Source organism: Bos indicus x Bos taurus, chromosome 24 (genome assembly GCF_003369695.1).
Source record: "Bos indicus x Bos taurus breed Angus x Brahman F1 hybrid chromosome 24, Bos_hybrid_MaternalHap_v2.0, whole genome shotgun sequence".
NCBI lineage: Eukaryota > Metazoa > Chordata > Mammalia > Artiodactyla > Bovidae > Bos > Bos indicus x Bos taurus.
Window position 1 is genome coordinate 5,347,000 of NC_040099.1, and position 22,827 is coordinate 5,369,826.

The 22,827-nt window shown below is 38.4% G+C and overlaps 1 protein-coding gene across 6 annotated transcripts in view; it reads left to right on the forward strand.

The window, feature by feature from the left end:
- NETO1 (neuropilin and tolloid like 1) overlaps nucleotides 1-22,827 on the forward strand; it is a 102,098-nt gene that overhangs the window by 53,173 nt on the left and 26,098 nt on the right. For 3 of the 6 annotated variants that reach the window (XM_027525845.1, XM_027525842.1, XM_027525841.1), the window contains exons 5-7: nucleotides 4,041-4,082; nucleotides 4,162-4,328; nucleotides 15,624-15,852. In XM_027525845.1, the coding sequence (XP_027381646.1) occupies nucleotides 4,041-4,082; nucleotides 4,162-4,328; nucleotides 15,624-15,852 (438 nt within the window). Of the gene's footprint in view, nucleotides 1-4,040; nucleotides 4,083-4,161; nucleotides 4,329-15,623; nucleotides 15,853-22,827 lie in introns of those variants that run through there. The other 3 variants (XM_027525844.1, XM_027525843.1, XM_027525846.1) reach the window with 2 other exon arrangements.

Consider the following 22,827-nt stretch of genomic DNA (forward strand, 5'->3'; position numbering starts at 1 on the left):
TGATGTGCAATTATTTTTATACACAAACACTAAGACATATGTTATATTCAGTAACATTTATTGTGTACCTATTATGTCCAAGCAGTGTCTTGGGTCATGGATAAAGGGAGGAAGAATACATACTGGTGTACTTTTTTATAGTCTAGTGGGAGTAGGTGGTCAATAAAAAGATAATAAATATGAAATAATAATGAGTTTTTATATTTAAAAAATGAACAAAAGAAAGTGGGAGTCAATGCTGCCTTAGAGGGGGTCATTCAGAAAGGTCTTTCCTCAAAGATATTTGAGCCAAGAACTGAAGAATAAGAAAGATTCATGGGTGCAAGAGCCCTTCGGGAGAGAGATTGCAGACCTAGAAAAGAGCAAGTTCAAAGTGCTGAGCATGAGAACAGCCTAGGGTGCTGGAGAAACAGAAAGCGTCCATGTGTTTTGAGAGGAGAGTGTGAGGTTAGCAGCCTGGGGTGTGCTGGGCAGGTGGTCTGGGAAAAGAACAACCAGGATGTTGTGTTCCATTACAGAGAGTTGTGGCTTTAACCTTAGGGCAGTGGGAAGCCAGGTGTGTATCATGATTTGATTTGTGTTTTTAAAAGTTGATTCAGATTGTTTAGTGGGGCATAGACTTGGGGAGCTCTAAGTCCAAGGTCACTGTGCTTCTGCATAATAATTTATGTCATTGCCCTGGACAACCTGAAGCAATAAATCAATCTCAATATCCTTAAATTCGGTGTTGGCTGTTTTTACAAATCACTGTGTTGTTTATTTTTTCTTTGTTTCTGCAGCTCACAGGGGCCATGTATTAATGTGCTGGTCATATTACTGGTGTCTAATTCACAAATGATTATTTTCCCCAAAGAATTTTTTTTAAGCAATCAGTGCTCTCACCATTAATACAATGACAAAAATACATTTTTTCAATTCTCAGAACTGGAATTTCTCTCAACGTTGTCTGGCATGAGTTATAAAAATGACAAATGTTAGCCTTCAAACTAGAGAATAGAATACCAACTACATTCTCACAGGAATCACAGGAACAGCTCTGCAAGGTTGAAACATTCTCATCAAAAAGGAGATAGTGAGTAGCACTAATGACCATTGTTAAGTATTATGCAAAATAGTAAAAAAGAATGTAATGAATAATAAAGAGTCCAGATAACTGAGGATGAGATGGTTATAGCGCATCACCGACTCAACAGACATGAGTTTGAGCAAGCTGTGGGAGATAGTGAAGGACAGGGGAACTGGGCAAGCTGCAGTACATGGCGTCTCAAAGAATCGGACACAACCGAACAACAACAAAAATAACTGAAGTAGGCAAGCTTAATGGCTGGAGCTTTTCAGTACCAATAAAACTGCTAAATGATGACAGGCAGTTTGCATAATTCTCTACAAAATAATTCTTTTCTTGTATACAGTAGGTATTAACATACGCATTTCTTGAAAAAATGATCAAATACCCATTGACTTAGATGAAGGGAAAAAAGTCTCTGCTAGGAGGAGACCGATCCAAATAAACTCTTTGTCCTCATTTCTGTTTCTTTAATGGAAATTCCATACAGGTATTTCTGTTTTCTTTTCTAAAAAGGTAAAAGAACTGTTTTCAAAATACTTATGCAAAATAATTTCTTTGTTGATTCTAAATGTATTGTTATTCTAACAGTGTCCTGCAATAAAGTGAGTCTAAGAAGAGGACAGAGGACGCGTCTAAATTGTAGGGGGAACAATCCTACAGTCCTTTCAGCTTCAACAGATCAGTGCAATTTACTAGTTAAAAAACCCACAAAAAATTAAATATTTCCTTTACTTTGTAGAACTAGTGACATCAGTCTGCAGTTATGGGCTCGTGCATTCACATACAGAGATGCACTAAGAGGCATTCTCAGATACACACGGACATACACGCACACATGGTCTTAATATCCAGACCTAATTCTATCCAGAAAGAGTGCTAGCCTTCAATACTTCAGCCCCAGACCATTATTAAGTGGTGTCTTACAAAACATTTCTAACTTCGTACGACTTTTGATTTATCACTAATACCATAGTAGCAAAGACAAATTAAATTTCACAATCATCTTTTAAATTGAATACCATGTGTCTCCAAGATAAATCATAGCCTTTGATGCCTTTGCCCATAAATAAGAGAAAATCAATTCAAAGTAACCGAGACTATAGGGACGTGTATTGTTTCAAAAAGCAAGAAGCTCAGAGAGTTGCAAGTCCAGACAAAGTGAATACAATGCCCAGTGATATCCTTAAGGACTCACAGTTCTCCATGGTTCCATTCTGCTCATCATTTGTTGCAGTTGTTTAGTCACTAAGTCGTTTCCGACTCTTTTGTGACCCCATAGACTATAGCCCGCCCGACTCCTCTGTCCATGGAATTCTCCAGTCAAGAATACTGGAGTAGGTTGCTGTTTCCTTCTCCAGAGGATCTTCCTGACCCAGGGATCTAACCCTCATCTCTTGCAATGCAGGCAGATTTTTTTTTTTTTTTTTTTTTACCACTAAGACACCTGGGAAGTCTCTGCTTATCAAAAGATTCAGCATTTTCTTTCTTTAGCCTCTGCCAACATCATAAGTTGCCCACCACACATGATCCCAAAGGGGCCAACACCAACATGCCGACAACCTGAGCTGGGAAAACTGTACGCCTTGTCTCTATATATTATCAAGTGAAACGTTCTCAGAAGCCCTCCAATAGGTTCAGTGGTATGTTATCCTGGCTGCATACTCACTTCGGAATCAATTCCAGGAGATGGAAACGAGACTACCACTTTTGGTTTATAACAATTAAGATGCTGCAGAGGCTCATGGTAAATCAGGCTTCCCTGAAAGCACATATGGGGCTTCCCAGGTGGGAAAGAGTCCACCTGCCATGGCAGGAGACTCAAGTTCAATACCTGGGTCAGGATGATCCCCTGGAGAAGGCAATGGTACCCCACTTCAGTATTCTTACCTGGAGAATCCCATGGAAAAAGGAGCCTGGGGGGCTGCAGTCCATGGGGTCACAAAGAGTCAAATACAACTGGGTGACTGAGCAGGAAAACACCTAAATGAGCAGAGAAGGACAGACCCCTGGACTGGGGGAGACTGAGAAGACTGGGAAGGGACTGGATGTTGAGTAGACAGAATCCTGAGGAGCTCTTTGAAAACTAGCATGGGATGAAGAGTTGGGGAAGAAGATTTGAGGAAAACAGGATGGGGAATTCCCTGGTGGTCCAGTGGTTAGGAATCCTCACTTTTACTTCTGAGGGTCTGGGTTCAATCCCCGGTCAGAGAAGTAAGATCTCACAGGGTGCACAGCCCAGCCAAAACACCACCACCAAAGGAGCAGTGTAGCGCAGTCGGCGGAGGAGAGGGACTTTATGGTTTATGGTGTTCCACTTTCAATTCTGTTTCAACAATTTAAAGACTCTTTGAAATCACACAAAATAATTGTATCTAGAATAGGTGGACGTTTACCCAAATCTTGACTTACCTATGGATTTTGTTGTTGGTTAGTCGCTCAGTGGTGTCAGACTCTTTTGTGACCCCCATGCACTGTAGCCTGCCAGGCTCCTCTGTCCATGGGGATTCTCCAGACAAGAATACTGGAGTGGGTTTCATTTCCTCCTCCAGGGGATCATCCAACCTAGGGCTCGAACCCATGTCTCCTGCCTCTCCTGCATTGGCAGGCGGATTCTTTACCACTGCACCACTGGGAGGCCCCAACTATGGATTCATTTTACAAAAAAAAAAAAAAAAAAAAACCTGTTGTCTGATTATAAAGACAATGAGTAAGATTTTTACTTGATTATTAGATGAAGGAATGACATTGGAAGGTTTTTTAAAGTGGCTCTTTGATAAAAATCCTGTAGTAATAATATTATATAAATTAACATTATAGTCTTAACATTATTATATGGTTTTTATTTAACCATTTAATTTTCCTTAATAGGTTTATAAGGGAGATTCCTGAATGATTCAATGATATCTTACTCAGTATCATTGTAAGTCATAAATACAGAATAAGACTAATTGTCTTTTTCTCAATTTTTAAGATCCTGACTTTAAGGACCTTGGAGTTTTGAAACCATTACCAGGTTGGTAAAACAGATATTTAATACTGTTCAGAGACCTTTGTTTTCTGCTGTGATCTATACTTTTGGTTTATTACTCAAGTTCCATTTTTGTATGTTTGTCTGGCATCTCGTTATTTAGTGTGTGAGTTTGAGATGGGCGGCCCTGAAGGCATTGTGGAGTCTATACAAATTATGAAGGAAGGCAAAGCTTCTGCTAGCGAGGCTGTTGATTGCAAGTGGTACATCCGAGCACCCCCGCGATCCAAGGTCAGTCTCAAGGTGAAATGCAGGTTTGACAGACAACTTGAAAAGTGTCTCCAGCATTGCATTGCTTTGAACCAACCAGACATGCTAGTATATTTCTGAATGCAATCATAAGCAATCATTTTATTTTTGTTTTGAAATGTAGCGTGTCTTCCTCTGTTTAATGTAACTTTCAGGGTCACAATCATATGGAAAGAATGCTGAAGAGATCCTTGAATAATCTGGACAAGAGACTCTAGGGTAAATCTACCTCTAAAAAATGGATTGAAACGTTGTAAGCAAGCTATGGATTAATTAACTTATGCCCTTATTGTCAGTATCTGCAGTTTGCTTGCTTTTTAACTTAAACTCTATGAAAGAAATTGTCCAGGGCTCACAAAGTCATGTATTTCTGGTGTGTAGCATTGTCGTCCAGATTCAGACTCAGATCTCTGTTTTGGAAACACTTGTTTAGGACAACTCTATTCATGCTATTATGGATGTGTCTTAAGAAATACTGGGATGAGAATTTTGTACCAGTAGCAATCACTGGTTTAGTGTGTTGATTATTTGCTTATTCTCCCTTTATTGTCATCCTTTAGAAGTAGAATATAGTTACAATAAGGCTTTACTGATTTGTTAGATTTAGAGTTGCTGGTTTATTGAAGTTGAACAGTTTGTCATTTAATTAATTGGCCTAGTATGTATATAAACTCTCAAGCACTATGGTGAAGAAATGAAAAATTATGCTGTCATATCTCCAGTTTAATTTTTAGACAACTATGTATCAAAATAATCCATGAAATAAGATCATTGAGGTATTTATAAGGTGTAGTAGAGTGAAGGAGAAGACCACTTGCCCCTGGTGAGGGGAATCAAAGGTAGGATCAAGTTGCATTGCAAGGCATCTTCTGAGTTTTGATGAGGAATGATGCTCTTAGGTAGACAGGGTGGGACTTGCCTTGATAGGTAGAGTAAATAGCTTCCCTAAGGTCATGGGATCATAAGAGATCCCCACTCTCGGGGATTAACTGCATGTGACCACGTGAAAGCAGAATTCCGGAGGTGAATCGTTAAGCTGAAGGATTCTGTTAGTGCCCTTCAAGAGCCCAGATTCATCCTGAGAGCCTTAGTGATGCATGTGCGTATGTGTGTGCCAAGTCCCTTCAGTCATGTCCGACTCTGAGACCTCACGGACCATAGCCCGCCAGGCTCCTCCATCCATGGGATTCTCCAGTCAAGAATACTGGAGTGGCTTGCCATGCCCTCCTCTTCGTGATACATACAAGACTGTGAAACAGCAAAGTGATGTGGTCAGATGTTTCAAAAAAACAGATCTTCCTTGTCTAGAAAGGACAGAGTTGTCACCCCAGGCTAGATATGAAAGAATTTGTGGCTAGATATTCCAAGTGAGGGAAAAATAAGACTCATCTCCATGTGAGTTGGAGGAATATTTCAGGAAATATTTCAGGAAATATTTTTATCTTTCTTCTCTTGATTTCCTATGCATATGTCTTTGGGGTTTGCATATAATTTGGAAGTGTGGCATATTTTTCCCAAACTTCTGGTGATGGAGATTCAGACCATAGTCCACTTTCCAGCTTTACCACTACAGGTCTCTCTGCATCAGAACAATTCTTTTAAAAGGTTAATTAACTTTGTTAAAATTATGATTTATGGCCAAAGACATAGTAATATTTCCATTAGAAAAATCCAAGGCTACTGGGGACATAAAACCCAACCTACTACAAAGATTATGTGAGAGTTCAATTGCAGTTTATTATGTTCTTACTTAATTCGTGGATTCACGTGTGCTATTCATTTTCCTTCAACTCTATGAGTGAAAGCTATTTTAGATTTTTTTTTCAACAGGAAGTATCTGAGCCCCACCTCATGGTCATAACTGGCATCATTGTCACCGCAGTGTCAAAGAGAGGGTGTCAGTGAAAGCGCACACACCGTTTCCTTCCAGCTGGTAAATAGACCATCTTTTGTAAAATCCCAGAACAATGCCAAGTGTACCTGCCTGCTACAGAATCTGGCATTCTGTGACCCAAAGGGGAAGCCGCCTGCAGAGCTGGACAAAGATGGCTCTATTGTGACAGGCCTTCTCTGTTAAATTAAAGGTTAGGGGATAGGAAGTGGCTTTGAATAACTGTCGAAAAAAGCAAGAAGTGGAGATGACGCTTTACTTGGGGTTTCTATTTATATGGAGGTCCTAGCAGCCTAGGAGAACAGACTATCAAAGCACAAGTTAAGCTTGAAATGGCTCCTGTGAATATGTGAATGATAACTGGTGACTGCAGCATATTACACAATGAAAGTGCTAAATAGCTTACTGGGGTTCCATTAAAATTTACGTCAAGTGTATGTCGCTTCTCAGCCCTTTCATAAATAGAAAATACACTATCTGATACCGCCTTTGTTTGAGAATTATAATACAGATGATTGCCTTTAATTAGAATGTGATTAACCCAGATTTCTTAGAAATTGGAATACCAGAGCCAGAAAGAAAGTTGGAAATCCATTACTGATAAGTGTGTTTAACAGATGAATAAGCAGAGTCAGGATAGTGAAGTTGGTTAACAATGAGATGTTGAAATATGTATCTGTAAGCAACTCTTTCAGAGTAGGCAATGGCAGGCCACACAGGTACTCTTGCGTGGAAAATCCCATGGACAGAGGAGCCTGGTGGGCTGCGGTCCATGGGGTTGCTACGAGTCTGACACGACTGAGCGACTTCACTTTCACTTTTCACTTTCACACATTGGAGAAGGAAAAGGCAACCCACTCCAGTGTTCTTGCCTGGAGAATCCCCGGGACGGGGGAGCCTGGTGGGCTGCTGTCTATGGGGTCACACAGAGTCAGACACGACTGAAGTGACTTAGCAGTAGCAGCAGCAGCAAGAGCAAGCAACTCTTTGGCTTTCATATAGATTCTAGAGCAAGTGAGACTGGAGCATATTAATTGTGTCTCGTTCTGGATCTGGTTCAGTAAAGAACCACTAAGGAAGGATATTGGATGAGCCACTTATGGTAACAATGTTAATTTCGTGAAGGTTGGACCTTATTTCTCTCTAGGTACATGCATGTGTGTGTAAGTCACTTCAGTCATGTCCAACTCTGCAACCCTATGGACTGCAGCCTGCCAGACTTCTCTGTCCATGGGATTCTCTAGGCAAGAATACTGGAGTGGGTTGCTGTGCCCTCCTCCAGGGCATCTTTCCAACCCAGGGATGGAACCTGTGTCTCTTACGTCTACCTGCATTAACAGGTGGGTTCTTGACCACTAGTGCCATCTGGGAAGGCCCTTCTCTCTAGGTACCCAGTGCCAGGAAAAATCTGTCATTCAGTTAACAGTCATGGAAAAAATAAACTGATATATATACATATATATATATATATGTGTGTATATATATATATAACTGGACATAGTGACAATCTATAAACATTTAAAGAACCGTCAGGAAATAGAATTAAGAGGATAAGACTTAATTCGCATGTTTTTTAAGTACTGCAATTTATTTGAATGCTTGGATCTAGAGAAATATTAAATATAAAGAAGGTTTTTGTTTTTTATTTTAATAATGGAGATGTCCAAAGATCAAGTTGAGAATTCATGGGAGGAATCCAATAAAGTTTGGCTGGGATTTTGTATAATAATTAAAAAGTCAAGTTATTCTTTGGCATAGATAATACTAACCTCCTTTTAAGACCAAAACCTGATGAATCTATGATAACTAACTGCTCAGATATTTGATTAGTTAGTAGAAGGATTGAAGCAAGTTGCTCTCTTGACCCCCAATCCAGTGTGATGTCACAAAACCACAGTGTTTGGGGAAATCAACAACTTTGTTAAGACAGGAAAATAAATAAGTCAAAAGACTTATAAACGTATATAAATTTAAGATTATTTATTTAATAATTAAGGTTTGGGGAGGATAAAACTATAACTTTTATTAACTATCCGTCATTTAAAGCTTCAAAATAATTTTTTAAATGTTACTTAATTCAAAATGTTGTGAATAATATTAAGACAAAAAAGAACAAATTTACAAATACAATAAATTAATATTTTGTAGTGAAGTTGAGTTTTCAGACTCATGTGACCTTAGCAAAGAACACAGTGCAGCTCACCAATACTTCTGACCTACAGAACTTAGAGATAATACATGGGCATTATTTAAAGCAGACTTCCCAGGGAGGGCAGTGGCAAAGAATCCACCAGCCAATGCAGGAGATGCAAGACACGTGGGTTCGATCCCTGGGTTGGGAAGATCCCCTGGAGGAGGAAATGGTAACACACTCAGTATTCTTGCCTGGGGAATCCTATGGACAGAGGAGCCTGGCAGGTTATAATCCATGGAGTCGCAAAGACTGAACGACTGAGCACAACCACACAACAACATTGTTTAAAGCTGCTCACTTTGTGGTGACTTGTTATGGGAGCAAGGAGAAAATTAATGCATAAGCAAAGGGTAGCAGCAAAAACTGATGACAATGGTAAGCTTAGAGGCTCTAAAGACTGAGCCTGCCCTTATTATCTCCAAAAATTAAAATAAAAATTGGATGAACCACATGAAAATTTTAACTGACAAGAGAACTACCTATGACAGTGTTATGCTTCAACTTTGTTTTTAAATGAAATCACAGTTTGTAGCATCAGATTTTGGAAAGTTACTGAGATGCTTGTCTGTGCAGGCCAGAAAATCACATTAATGTTGTTTTATCTGGGTTTGTTGTGTGGAGTGTGTGTTTTTTCAACACTTCAGAACACAGTATGATGTTCTGGTTTTCTCCTCTGAATAAAGGGCATGCTGCTCTCCTCCAAATTCATGGGGTATACTACTTAAAATTAGAAGGCCCTGTAAGTCCAGCCACAAACAGCAACCACAGAAGTCCTGGGCAACAAGCTTTTTAGAATGTAGCTTTATCTATCAAAATGTAAAGTAATATTGAAACTGTAGTCAGTGTTTCTCAGACTGTGGTGTGTTTAGTTTATATTTATCATGGACAAAACCGTTCTGGCAAGTCTTAAAACATGACCCCGAACAGTGTTTGTCTTTCGCACATCACTGGGAGACAGACGATGGAAGCAGGTTGAATGGTTGATAGTAAATGTTTGCAAGTGTATTAAGTTAGTAAATTGTTAGCCAGATATCCTTGGTTTAAATATGCAAAAGGGATTCTACTCTCCTATTAGTGTGACTTGGAAGACAGACATTACTAGAAATTGCTTATATGTTCTGAAGCCTCCCAAGTCCTATTCCACAAATCATTTTGTCAGCTCAAACTCTTTGTGATTGATTAGAAAGAAGAATTCATCAAAATGATGCACTGAGAAAGATTGCAATCTGACTATTTTACTGAAGTTATATATGATTCTGTTTATCACTTTCTCTTTTCTTCAGCAGACACACTAACAAGCTTTCTATTGTTTTCGACCTTAAGTAAAACACTGTCACATGGCATTTTTCTCCTTAGTAATATTATGGCATGAGCTTTAAGCTGACAAAATATCATTTAAATCCTAATGTGGGAAGGTTTTTTTAATGTGCTATATACTATAGCTAGAATGGGAAAACTTGATCACTGGTCTAGTTAATGGATTTGGTTTGTGCAGTAACAACTCTGTACCCAGTAAAGCTAATTATCATTGGATATTTTATTTATTTTTAAAATTTTAAAAAAAATTTTTTAAATATATAATATCCTGCTGCTGCTAAGTCACTTCAGTCCTGTCCGACTCTGTGCGACCCCATAGACGGCAGCCCACCAGGCTCCCCCGTCCCTGGGATTCTCCAGGCAAGAATACTGGAGTGGGTTGCCATTTCCTTCTCCAATGCATGAAACTGAAAAGTCAAAGTGAAGTCTCTCAGTCGTGTCCAACTCTTAGCGACCCCATGGACTGCAGCCCACCTGGCTCCTCCATCCATGGGATTTTACAAGCAAGAGTACTGGAGTGGGGTGCCATTGCCTTCTCCGATATAATATCCAGTGAATGTAATTGTTCAATTCCTCTATGGATAGCATTCTAATAAGTTTAGTTCAGTTGCTCAGTCGTGTCTGACTCTTTGCAACCCCATGGACTGCAGCACGCCAGGCTTCTCTCTCCATCACCAACTCCCGGAGTTTACTCAAACTCACATCCATTGAGTCAATCATGCCATCCGGCCATCTCATCCTCTGTTGCCCAATTCTCTTCCCGCCTTCAGTCTTTCCCAGCATTAGGGTCTTTTGCAGTGAGTCAGTTCTTCACAACAGGTGGCTGAAGTACTGGAGTTTCAGCTTCAGCATCAGTCGCTCCAATGAATATTCAGGACTGGTTTCCTTTAGGATGGACTGGTTGGATCTCCTTGCTGTCCAAGGGACTCTCAAGAGTCTTCTCCAATACCACAGTTCAAAAGCATCAATTCTTTAGCACTCAGCTTTCGTTATAGTCCAACTCTCACATCCATATATGACAACTGGAAAAACCAAAGCTTTGACTAGACAGACCTTTGTTGGCAAAGTAATGTTTCTGCTTTTTAATATGTTGTCTAGGTTGGTCATAACTTTTCATCCAAAGAGCAAATGTCTTTTAATTTCATGGCTTCAGTCACCATCTGCAGTGATTTTGGAGCCCCCAAAATATAAAGTTTCTCACTGTTTCCATTGTTTCTCCATCTATTTGCCATGAAGTTATGGGACCAGATGCCGTGATCTTAGTTTTCTGAATGTTGAGTTTTAAGCCAGCTTTTTCACTCTCCTCTTTGACTTCATCAAGAGACTCTTTAGTTCTTTTTTGCTTTCTGCCTTAAGGGTGGTGTCATCTGCATATCTGAGGTTATTGGTATTTCTCCCAGCAATCTTGATTCCAGCTTGTGTTTCATCCAGCCTGGCAATGGCACCCCACTTTGGTACTCTTGCCTGGAAAAGCCCATGGATGGAGGAGCCTGGTAGGCAGCAGTCCATGGGGTCGCTAAGAGTCAGACACGACTGAGCGACTTCACTTTCAGTTTTCACTTTCATGCATTGGAGAAGGAAATGGCAACCCACTCCAGTGTTCTTGCCTGGAGAATCCCAGGGATGGGGGAGTCTGGTGGGCTGCCGTCTATGGGGTCGCACAGAGTTGGACACAACTGAAGTGACTTAGCAGCAGCAACTCTGTATATAAGTTAAATAAGCAGGGTGACAATATATAGCCTTGACGTACTCCTTTTCTTATTCGGAACCAGTCTGTTGTTCCATGTCCAGTTCTAACTGTTGCTTCCTGACCTGAATACAGATTTCTTAGAGGGTAGGTCAGGTTACAGGTATTCCCATCTCTTGAAGAGTTTTTCGCAGTTTACTGTGATCCACAGAGTCAAAGGCTTTGGCATAGTCAATAAAGCAGAAGTAGATGTTTTTCTGGAACTCTCTTCCTTTTTGATGATCCAATGGATGTTGGCAATTTGATCTCTGGTTCCTCTGCCTTTTCTAAATCCAGCTTGAACATCTGGAAGTTCATGGTTCACATACTGTTGAAGCCTGGCTTGGAGAATTTTGAGCATTACTTTACTAGCGTGTGAGATGAGTGCAATTGTGTGGTAGTCTGAGCATTCTTTGGCATTGCCTTTCTTTGGGATTGGAATGAAAACTGACCTTTTCCAGTCCTGTGGCCACTGCTGAGTTTTTCAAATTTGCTGGCATATTGAGTGCAGCAGTTTCAGAGTATCATCTTTTAGGATTTGAAATAGCTCTAATAAGTATGGTCTTTAAATATAGAAAGTTCTTCCACTTCAGCCATGCAGGTTCTTGTAAGAGTGCACACCATTCACCTCCCATGGAAAATGTCAAATGAGAAAACAAGGGCTAACTATGCAAATCACCTTTTTAATTATATCAATGTTCTTCTATAAGATAATCTTATTTTTAAAGAAAATTTAAAACAGCCATTTATTTCAAAGGGACACATTTGTTTTCTGTGAATTTCATTCATATGTCAATCATCAGTATGTTTCTTAGTCCCTTAAGAAAAATAGAAATGGTTTGTTTTGCTTGCTTACTTGTTGATTTTGTTGTAGTTTGTTTTTGTTTAGGACTATAACTTTCTTTCTGGACTATCAGTCTGAACATTTTCAAAAAAATTTATCTGAGTCTGCAAAGTTTGGTACCAAGGAGAAAAGTGTCAGGCAGAACTGAGTTGAATACTGATCTATTACTTAAGGTCCTGTGTTGCTTTAAGAGCATCACTTTGCTTTTTTAAATGTCATCTTATCTTAAAATAGTTTTGATAATAGTGTGCATCGCTATCGGAGAGATTTGAGTGAGATAATGCCTTTGCACAGTGTCTTGAGTTATTGTCAATGTACGATGCAAATAGTTAGCATTTTAAGTTTTGTTTCTTTATTCAGAGTCAGAAAGAAACCTGAAATAATTGTCCAGACATATTCACCCCTGAATCAACCTGAAAATATGACACAATCAAAAATCTTTCTTTCTTGAATTAGTTGAACAATCACCTTAATTATTTTTCTTTCTGTGGGCATCATGTTTGTTTCTTATAATTTTGTAAGAACACTGGAGGGAGGCATTTTCAGTCACTCTGCTCAGTGTCTTCTATTATGAACTACGTGTGTTTACAATTCTAATTGCATATTACCCTGAGGGCTAATTAAATATGCTGGAATCATTGTGTACTATTTGAGAATATAAATATATATTTGATTTTTGTTGCATTTAAGTTCTTCTACCTTCCAAGAATACTTAGACTTTATAGTTATTTATATTTTTATACAGTTTTCAATTTGTTTACTTTTAATCAGGATGGGCCTAATGAAAAGATCTTTAAAATAAGAGTTCAGGATTTTAATCCTGTTTAAGTTTCTCATATTGATTTATTTTCCTTAAGTAAGCTATTTGGTCTCCTTTGCTTCCTGGCAAAGATCATGTGAATGACAGATACAATTCCTTTGTACAAATCCATGTGAAAATTTGAAAAACAAACTAGTTAGTAGAAACTTGTTTGATATTTGCAGATATACCTTCCTAGGATGGACAGTAGAATTTTCTGGATAATTTTCTGAAATGCAATATTTGGTTGGGAAGAGTAGATCTAAGATAGGCTACATGAGTAATATTTGAACTTTTGAAAGAATAAGATAAAGCAATAACCTGGGAATGATAAACAGGAGGTTTTCTTAGGCTACAGGTTTTATAAGGCTGTAGTAATGGTGGGTCAGTAGTAAAGAATCCACCTGCCAATGCAGGAGACCCAGGCTCAATCCCTAGGTCAGGAAGATCTCCTGGAGAAGGGAATGACTCCAGTATTCTTGCCTGGGAAATCCCAAAGACAGAGGAGCCATTGGACATGACTGAGCAACTAAACAACAGCAACAACAATGTCACTTAATTTAAAATCAGTATAAAGTATTTGGGAGTTTTGGTATAGCTTCCAACTGAGATTTTACAGATCACATATACATGAAAACCTTCTCACCATACAAAGCATAATAAAACTATGGTGTTTGCCATTACTTCTCAGTTTTGTCTATTTCTCCCTATTTACTGTTTTGTTCTTACTCCTGAGAACTATATGAAGATTTCCTGACTAAAGATTCACATTTTACTCAGTCAGTTCGTTATACGTCTACATCATACTACATATATGCTTTTATGTCATAATTTAGAGTTATATTATAAATAACTTGTCTTGAGAATTATTGCATACCATTTCCTCTGCAAATAATAAATTGTCATTTATTATATATATAATTATCATGATTTATAGCACTCAAAGTCTGGTGTGTAGGTGCCCAATAGATATGTGATGGATGCTGAAAAAATGAAGTCAATAAAGAAAACAAAATTATAGTCAGTCATTAAACGTACATCCATTAAATTTTATGGTGAGTGTTTAACATACATAACACATGGTCAAACACTGAAAATAAAATAAGTACACCAGTGTCCCAGCTTTTTAGGAGCACACAGTTCAACAAAAGTTACGGATGACCTGTAACTAAAGCTTAAAGTATGTTCAAAATACTATTGTAGCACAAAGGGAGATTAATGCCACTGTGGTTGGAGAATGGAAGAAGTCATCTTTTAATATTATTGTTACATGAGTTACAGGCATACGACACTATAATTCGCCACCTACATACTCTGCAAGGTCATCGCCGCCTCAAGACCAGTTACCATCCATCACCATATGGTTGACCCCGTTTATCTATCTTGCCCACCCTCAACTCACTTCCCCTTTGGTAACAACTATTCTGGTTTGGTTTTGTTGTTTTCTATCTAACAGACTGATTTTTTTTAAACTGTGTTTAGTTTGGTTTTTAGATGCCACATATGTGTGAAATAATGTCTGTATTTCTCTACCTAACTTCGTACAGCATGATACCTTTGGGGTCCATTCATGTTACTTCAAATGGCAGGATTTCATTCTTTTTTGTGGCTGAGTAGTAGTCCATTATATATATTTGTCATTGGTTGGATTAATTGCTTTCAGTTTTTAATGCAAATTCATGGAGAGTCAAGTAATGTCTGTTGCTCTTAAAACAGTATGTCTGAAGCAGTGTAATATGATAAAAGGACTACAGACTGGCTTGAGGGACCCTGTGTCTAATTTGTAATTTATATCATCCAAGTCTGCATTTCCTGAATATAATAATAAATGCACCACTTTATAGAGTTTGGGGGAGTATTTAACAATAATCTCTAAAGCAGGTTGTACAGTCCATTTTACCTATTAAGTGTTAATTTAATTTTTATTTATATGGACTTAACTAGATGGTTTGACTCTGTGTTATGGTTAGAATGACCACAGATTTAGCTGTATTTTAAAATACATATACTCTATCTTAAAAATGAAGCAGTGTAGTTATGTGAAATAATTTAAACAAAGTAAAAGTAGAGACTATCTTTTGATGCCATTCCTGGTTTTGTTTGATATTAGTACAAATGTTGCATTTCCACGCATTTTTAGAAATAAATTGAAGTCATGGAACTCTAACAAGAATATATCAACAATATTTAAAACACGTTTGTGCTGATTAAAATAAAACAGTAAGTATGAAAACTAATAACTGATTCCAGAAAAGAGAAGACATAAGGATTATTTGGGTAAAAATACCTAAAAGAAGGGGTAATAACATTTGAAAAAAGTATTAAGCAGAAGTTGATCTGAGTGATATAGGTCTTTACTTTCTACCACCCACAGGGACAAAATAATAAGACTGATTGCAATCAAGCTTGTCTTGTGAGACTGAGGAAGAGAAAGGAAGCCCTGGTGCTTACTGAGCTACTTCCCTCTTTTCAGGGAAATTATCGCATCTTCCTTGTTGTTTTACAGATCTACTTACGGTTCTTGGACTATGAGATGCAGAATTCCAACGAATGCAAGAGGAACTTCGTGGCAGTGTATGACGGAAGCAGCTCGGTGGAGGACCTGAAAGCCAAGTTCTGCAGCACGGTGGCCAACGACGTGATGCTCCGCACGGGGCTCGGGGTCATCCGCATGTGGGCTGACGAGGGCAGCCGCAACAGCCGCTTCCAGATGCTCTTCACGTCCTTCCAAGAACGTAAGTGTCTCCGCTCTTCGCTGCTCGGCCTTCCAGTGGGTCGGAGGGTGCAGATCTCATGCACTGTGAATGGTGTTTCCTTCATGCAGCTTGAGCCTTAATAAGTTGTTCAAACCGCTTAGATTCCCTTTCCTTCTCTTTGATCCAGAAACAGGAGAGTTACATATGGCCTTTTGATTACTTACATCAGCATATGCAGGGCTTCCCTGGTGACTCAGATGGTAAAGACTCTGCTTGCAATGCAGGAAACCCGGGTTGGATCCCTGGGTTAGGTAGATTCCCTGGAGTAGGAAATGGCAACCCACTCCAGTCCTCTTGCCTGGAGTATCCCATGGACAGTGGAGCCTGGTGGGCTAAAATCCATGGGGTCGCACAGAGTCAGACAGGACTTAGGGACTAACACAGCAACACAGTTATCAGCATATTCACTGTAGCCTTACTTAAGACATTTCACACTGCTAAACTGGGGTATGATTAATTCTATTTGTCTTTGGGTTAGATCTTAGGAAGCCAGGGAACGGAGGCAGCAGTTTCCGATGATGTTTGAGTTTAAATCTTAAAAATCTTTGTAAAAATATTTGGTAGGTTCTCTTTAGTAAGCTTCTCTTGCAGTCCCATTGATTTTAAATAGGTCTGTGACTGAAGAGTTCCAGGTGAACTAGATGAAGAGGAAGAATTGATTGGGAAGAGAGTAAACAGAAAAAGTTCCAGAAAATAGTTTAAATGGCACAATGGATGATACCCAGAGTCATGGGCAAAAGCACAGCAATTTTAGAAAATCATGTTCTTACAAGTAATGAGTCATATGAATAGACATATATTTGGAATGTTCTTCAGAAACCCTGAGTAATTTATGCTTGATAAATGTATGCAAATGAAAAATAACCCCAAGAAATTCGGCTTTATGGAATCAGTACCTTGTCATTTGAAACTGTACATAAGAAAAAAAAAAGACAAAATGTTTTTGAAATGTCAAGGATTTCTCAAAGTTAGCTGCAGCAGCCACTATCTTTTTTTTTTAATCCAAAAATGTTAAATGTACCAGATGATTGCTTTGCACTATGAATGGATGGTTTTGGCTTTAAATTGCTCTCTACTTACCCAGTTGGAGAATTCTATGGCACCAGAAGGAGGGAATGTCCCTCAGTCTTTCTGAATCTTGATACCATCACAGATTAAGTCTCCCATCCTGGATTGTTGCAAATTTAAACAGCAAGTTGTTATCTTGGTCTTCCTTTCAGGAACTGATCAAAATGTTAGAGGTAGTACATCTTTATTTCAGCAAGATATCTGGAGGAAAAAAACCTCATTTTTTTGCTTAGAATTTAAATCAATTCAGGCTAGAAGATAGCACATGTGGTGTTTTCATCAATGAGTACTCTTCTAAATCCAATCGATTGTGCTTTTGGTGAGGATCAGATTATACCTTATTCAATATTTTTATCAGCCTTGGATAATTATAGACTAAGAACTTCTTTCTAGTTTAACATATATGGCAGGTCTAGTTAATGCATTAAATGATATAATAAAGTCATTAAAATATTACAAAATATGCAATTTTTATCAAAACTGCACTATAATTTAGTAAGGATAAATTACAAAATGTCTTCTTACATTTCATATGTCAAGCAAAGGAACCCAGACTTCAGGATTTCCTAAGATTTTATTTCATTTAACCTCAATAGAAGCCAATACTTTTTAAAAATAATTGACAACAATATCTAATGCAGTCTTAGCTTGTGTTAACAGATGTGCAATAAGCAGCTCAGAGGAGATACTCTCACAGGAAGCTGCAGTGGTCAAAATGCAAATTGCACAGCCTGTTATTTTCTGAGTGTTATTAATGAGAGCAGAGTAATTAGCTAGGAGCGGCTGATCCAGATGCAGAAGCATTTAGAGTCAGGGGGAAAGGCTAAAGGAGAAGGTATCCCTATCCTAGAGATTTCTTTTGTCCAAAATGTGACAGCTACCTTAAACTTGGGGGAGTGGTGGTATGGATTAATGTCTGAGAAGTAAGATTAATGTTAAATTAATTATATGAAGCCATTTGACTGTGATTCAGGGAAAAGTGTCTAGCTCATAGAAAGTGTGATATTACAACATTGAATGAACTTCCATGGAAAATATATGAGAAATGGGTTCTCATCAGATGTGAACGGTGTAGGGGAAGTGTCTAGGCTGGACAGGGGGGAGGGAAGACGAAGCGCCTTTCAATTCAAAGGTGGAGATCCGTGAGTCTTTAAAGTTCTACTTATTTAAAGAATGATGGGATTGTATCATACTGTGTATGTATCGTGCTTCCCAGATGGTACTAGAGGTAAAGAACCCGCCTACCAATGCTGGAGATGTAAAAGACGCAGGTTCAATCCCAGGGTCAGGAAGATGCCCTGAAGAAGGAAATAGCAACCCACCCCAGTATTCTTGCTCGGAGAATCCCACGGACAGAGGAGCCTGGGGGGCTACAGTCCATGGGGCCACAAAGAATAGGGCACGAGTGAGCACAGCACACACATATGCAGTAAAGATTAGAGATGTGAACCAGTGACCAGCCCTTGCTTACTCTAATAGTGAGAAAGCACCTTGATATTTTTCTTAGTTCACACATTTCTTAGATGGTATCCCCAGTTCAGTGTTGAGAGGTGCTTTAGGGCATATTCAATAATATTCTAATGTCTGTCAAAATGTCTTTTTTAGGGCTCTAAGATATTTTAGAGGTTAGATAAGAGCTTAGATAAGAAGAGGTTAGATAAGAAGTCATGTATTTCAATCCCAAACACTTTATGAATTCAAACAGAAAAAGAAAAGACCCAGGGAAGGTTAACTGACTTCCCCTGAATACCCTCAACCCCATGCTCAATGATTTGTTAACGGCACTGAAGCGAGAATGTAAGACCTGAATCCTGATCTTGGCAGGTCTCCATGGATACCTTTGTCATCTTTAAGGAATAAGCAAAGCTCCCACTTTCTAAAGATGATAATGATGTTAAAAGCAGATTGCACTTATGCATCACTCATGACACATATTTGTCAGCATAGTTTTACTTGCTTTACAAACTGAATTTTCATTCTTCTGTCTTACTTAATGCATCTTACACTTATGTTTCATGGTTACATTCTGTAATCATACATTGTACAGCATCGTCCATTACCATAAACATCAGACTAAAGTAGAGTCATGACAAGGGGCTTCTGTTCTCGAAATATGAACCCAGGAACTAACGGATGCCAGTGGGAATGTATTTTCAAATCATTTTTATTTTTGCATTTGAATCTGTTGTTGTTCGTTGTTTTTGTTCAGTTGCTAAATTGTGTTCAACTCTATGCAACCCCATGGACTGCAGCACACTGGGCTTCCCTGTCCTTCACTATCTTTCAGGGTGTGCTCAAACTCATGTCCATTGTGTCTGAATAAATCACAGAAAAGACAAAGGATGAGTGTGTAAGAGAGGTACAGAAATTCTTACTGTGAGTCATCAGATGTTGAGGTTTCCCATGCACATTAGAGGCATTTTAAAAGTCTGGGTTAAATGCCAGCATTTGCAGCAACAACAAACATCGTCTAGCATAATGGGGGGACTATAAGATCACTGAATGGAGAAGTATTTACCTTCAACTGTGTCCTGAGGAATAATGTGATGTCTTCACTGGATCACTCCCATAAATAGCATACTCCTGCCCGCACTGTCTTGCTGACTGTTCAACTCAGCCTTTTCTCAGCTCTACCTGAGATGGCTGCCTTGATTAATAGTATCACACTGCTGCTGGCTGCTGCTCAAAGACACTGGCTTCAGAGGAATAGTATCCAGACTTTACCCCACAGAGCAACTTTGAAACCTAGCAACTAGAGGAAAAAAAAATAGTATTATCACCAAAGAGGCACTGTCTTACTTGATTATAGTCTTTTTAATACTGGCATTTTGTATGCAGATTACTCACAATCTCAGTCCTCTCAAACAGTCCATCTAACGGAGATGAAAGCACATATAGGTACCCAAAAAGATCTCAAATTTTAATATATTATTAATAACCTTGGATGGTGTTCTCTAAGAAAGATGACTAATTTAAATTTAAATGTATTCTGAAATGAAGAAGAAAATATATTAACCATTGTGACTCATTTGCTTTCTTGGGTCAAAAATCAACAAATAGGAGGAAAAAATCAGATTAGAAACACAATTGAGGATAAAGAAGAATGAATCCAACTTGACATAAACATAGAACACTTCGAATAATTCTTACAGTGATATTGAAAGTGTGTTATACTTTATTTTGGTAACTCAATTTCAGATTGCCTGTAAGGATAGAGTTTTACACATTTGCATCACTTTATATAAAGACATTGTCTTGCTCTGAATAATCATTCAGATTTTTTAAAAATTGATTAGAATTGGTATAATTTCAACTTTGAGCATACTTATATATGAAAATGCGTGATCAATTATGATAGAACTGTATGGTTAAGTATTTGATATGCATAATGGAGACATTAGTGAAGTGTACCTCTTCACCGTGAGTCACAAGTCAGACTTTCTGAGCCGGTCTTTTCCTGTGTTTCAAGAATTTGCAGCAACTGAAATGAAAGAATACCCTGAGTACTACCTCATGGTGACTTTTCAAGCTCCACATTCAACTGTTCTTCTACTCTTATTTAGACCACAATAAAATCTCAATCACTTAATGCTTGATTAATGTGCAGCGTATTTCTGATAAAAACAGACATGCAACTAAAAAGAGATGAAAAGAAAATTGTTCACTTTAAGGATGTGGGAATACTTTGCTAAAATGAGATTATATATTTAGTTTCATATCATTTTATGGCAAAAGAAGATAGAATCTAAACTACAGGTTTAGATTCAATATATATATATTGAAATATATATATTGAAATTATATATATTGATATATATATAATTTCAATATATATATTGATATATATAATTTCAATATATATTTCAATATATATATTTCTTTATTGTAAAATAAACTATATATATATAGTAACTTTTAATTTCAAAGAGGAGTTGAGTTGAAAGGTTCTGTGGAAGGCAGAATTCTGAGATGATCCAAAATATTTCCACCTCTCAATATTTGTTGTTGTTCAGTCAGTAAGCTGTGTCTGACTCTTTGCGACCCCATGGACTGCAGCATGCCAGACTTCCCTGTCCTTAGCCATCTCATGGAGTTTGCTCAAACTCATGTCCATTGAATCAGTGATGCCATCCAACCATCTCCTCTTCTGCCATCCCCTTCTCCTCCTGCCTTCAGCCTTTCCCAGCATCAGGGTCTTTTCCAATGAGTTGACTCTTTGCATCAGTGGTCAAAGTATTGGAGTCTTACAACCTTTCTCCCCTTGAGATAGGCAGAACCTGAGTAGCTTGAGATATGATTTTTTAATTAAAGTACATTATATGGTAGAAGTTATTTTGAAGATATAAATAAGATCCTTAGTTGATTTTGATCATCAAAAGGGAGACTTCCTTCACCAATGTGTTAAGTACATGTCTTTCATCTCCTTGCTTTAAATTCATTCCTAGGTTATCTTCTTCATTTTGATGTAATTGTAGATGGGATTGTTTTCTTAATTTCCCTTTTGGATAGTTTGTTATTCGTATATAGAAGTGCACTGGATAACCTGGTTGGTCTGAGTATACACTACAAATATTGATAATAATCTTTATTCTCTTTTGAAAGAAGTTTGAAGGTTCTAGTCCTTGACAAGGGTACTTCTTCCTGTTCCTCCATTCGTTGTGTTGTTCCTTCAGTAAACACGGAAGCACCAGGCACTGGTGGCACAAAGATGAGTAAGAGGGTTGCTCCTCTCAAGGTGCAGCCGCACTCATTCAAAATTCAAATGTGTGACTCATCTCAGCAAGCATTCCCTTGTATCTGGAACTCTGTTCCTCCCACCACATACTTCCTCATGTACCTCAGTATATCATGCACTTAAACCCTGCATTCTAAGAAACCAAATTCTCTTCTTGTATAGTTTCCCCCCCACCCCTTCAGCTTTTGTTTATAGTAGTAGGATCCTTACTCTTCTGTCATGGTAATCGGTGATTATTTCACTGTTCAGTTTTATTACCCTATCCTGTCTTGTCTAGAACGTGGTTTGGCCTGCCAGCTGCTGCTTATACCCAGTCTGCATTCTGTCCTAGGTAGTACAAATTCTCCGTTTTGTAATGCACAAGTAAATTACCATATCACCTCAATAAGCTAAATTTAATGGATCCTAAAATGAAAAAAAAAGTGTGTCGACTGTACTTTGATTATTACTATAAAAGTGCACAGAGCTCAGTAACACTCTGGAAAAATACACCAAAAAATTTTGATAGTAATCTAATCAAAACTGTAATATTTAGTTTTCCCTCTAGGAAAGTCTAGGCCAAACACATTTACAAGTTTGGGTCATGTGCTGAGATCAAAAATCATTATCAGTTCAATTCCATACAGTCATTCAGTCATGTCTGACTCTTTGCGACTTCTTGGACTACAGCACACCAGGCTTCCCTGTCCATCACCAAATCCCAGGGCTTGTTCAAATTCATGTCCATAGAGTCAGTGATGCCATCCAACCATCTCATCCTCTGTTGTCCCCTTCTCCTTCTGCCTTCAATCTTTCCCAGCATCAGGGTCTTTTCCAATGAGTCAGTTCTTCGCATCAGGTGGCCAAAGTATTGGAGTTTCAGCTTCAGCATCAGTCCTTCCAATGAATATTCAGGACTGGTTTCTTTTAGGATGGACTGGTTTGAGGGGGACTCTCAATAGTCTTCTCAAACAGCACAATTCAAAAGCATCATTTCTTTGGCACTCAGCTTTCTTTATGGTTCAACTCTCACATCCATACATGACTACTGGAAAAACCGTACCTTTGACTAGATGGACCTTTGTCGGCATTATAGTCTGTATGTATTTCATCAAGGAAAGAAAATTGTAAGTGCTAGAGGGAGCAAATGACCAATTATGAGGTAGATTAAG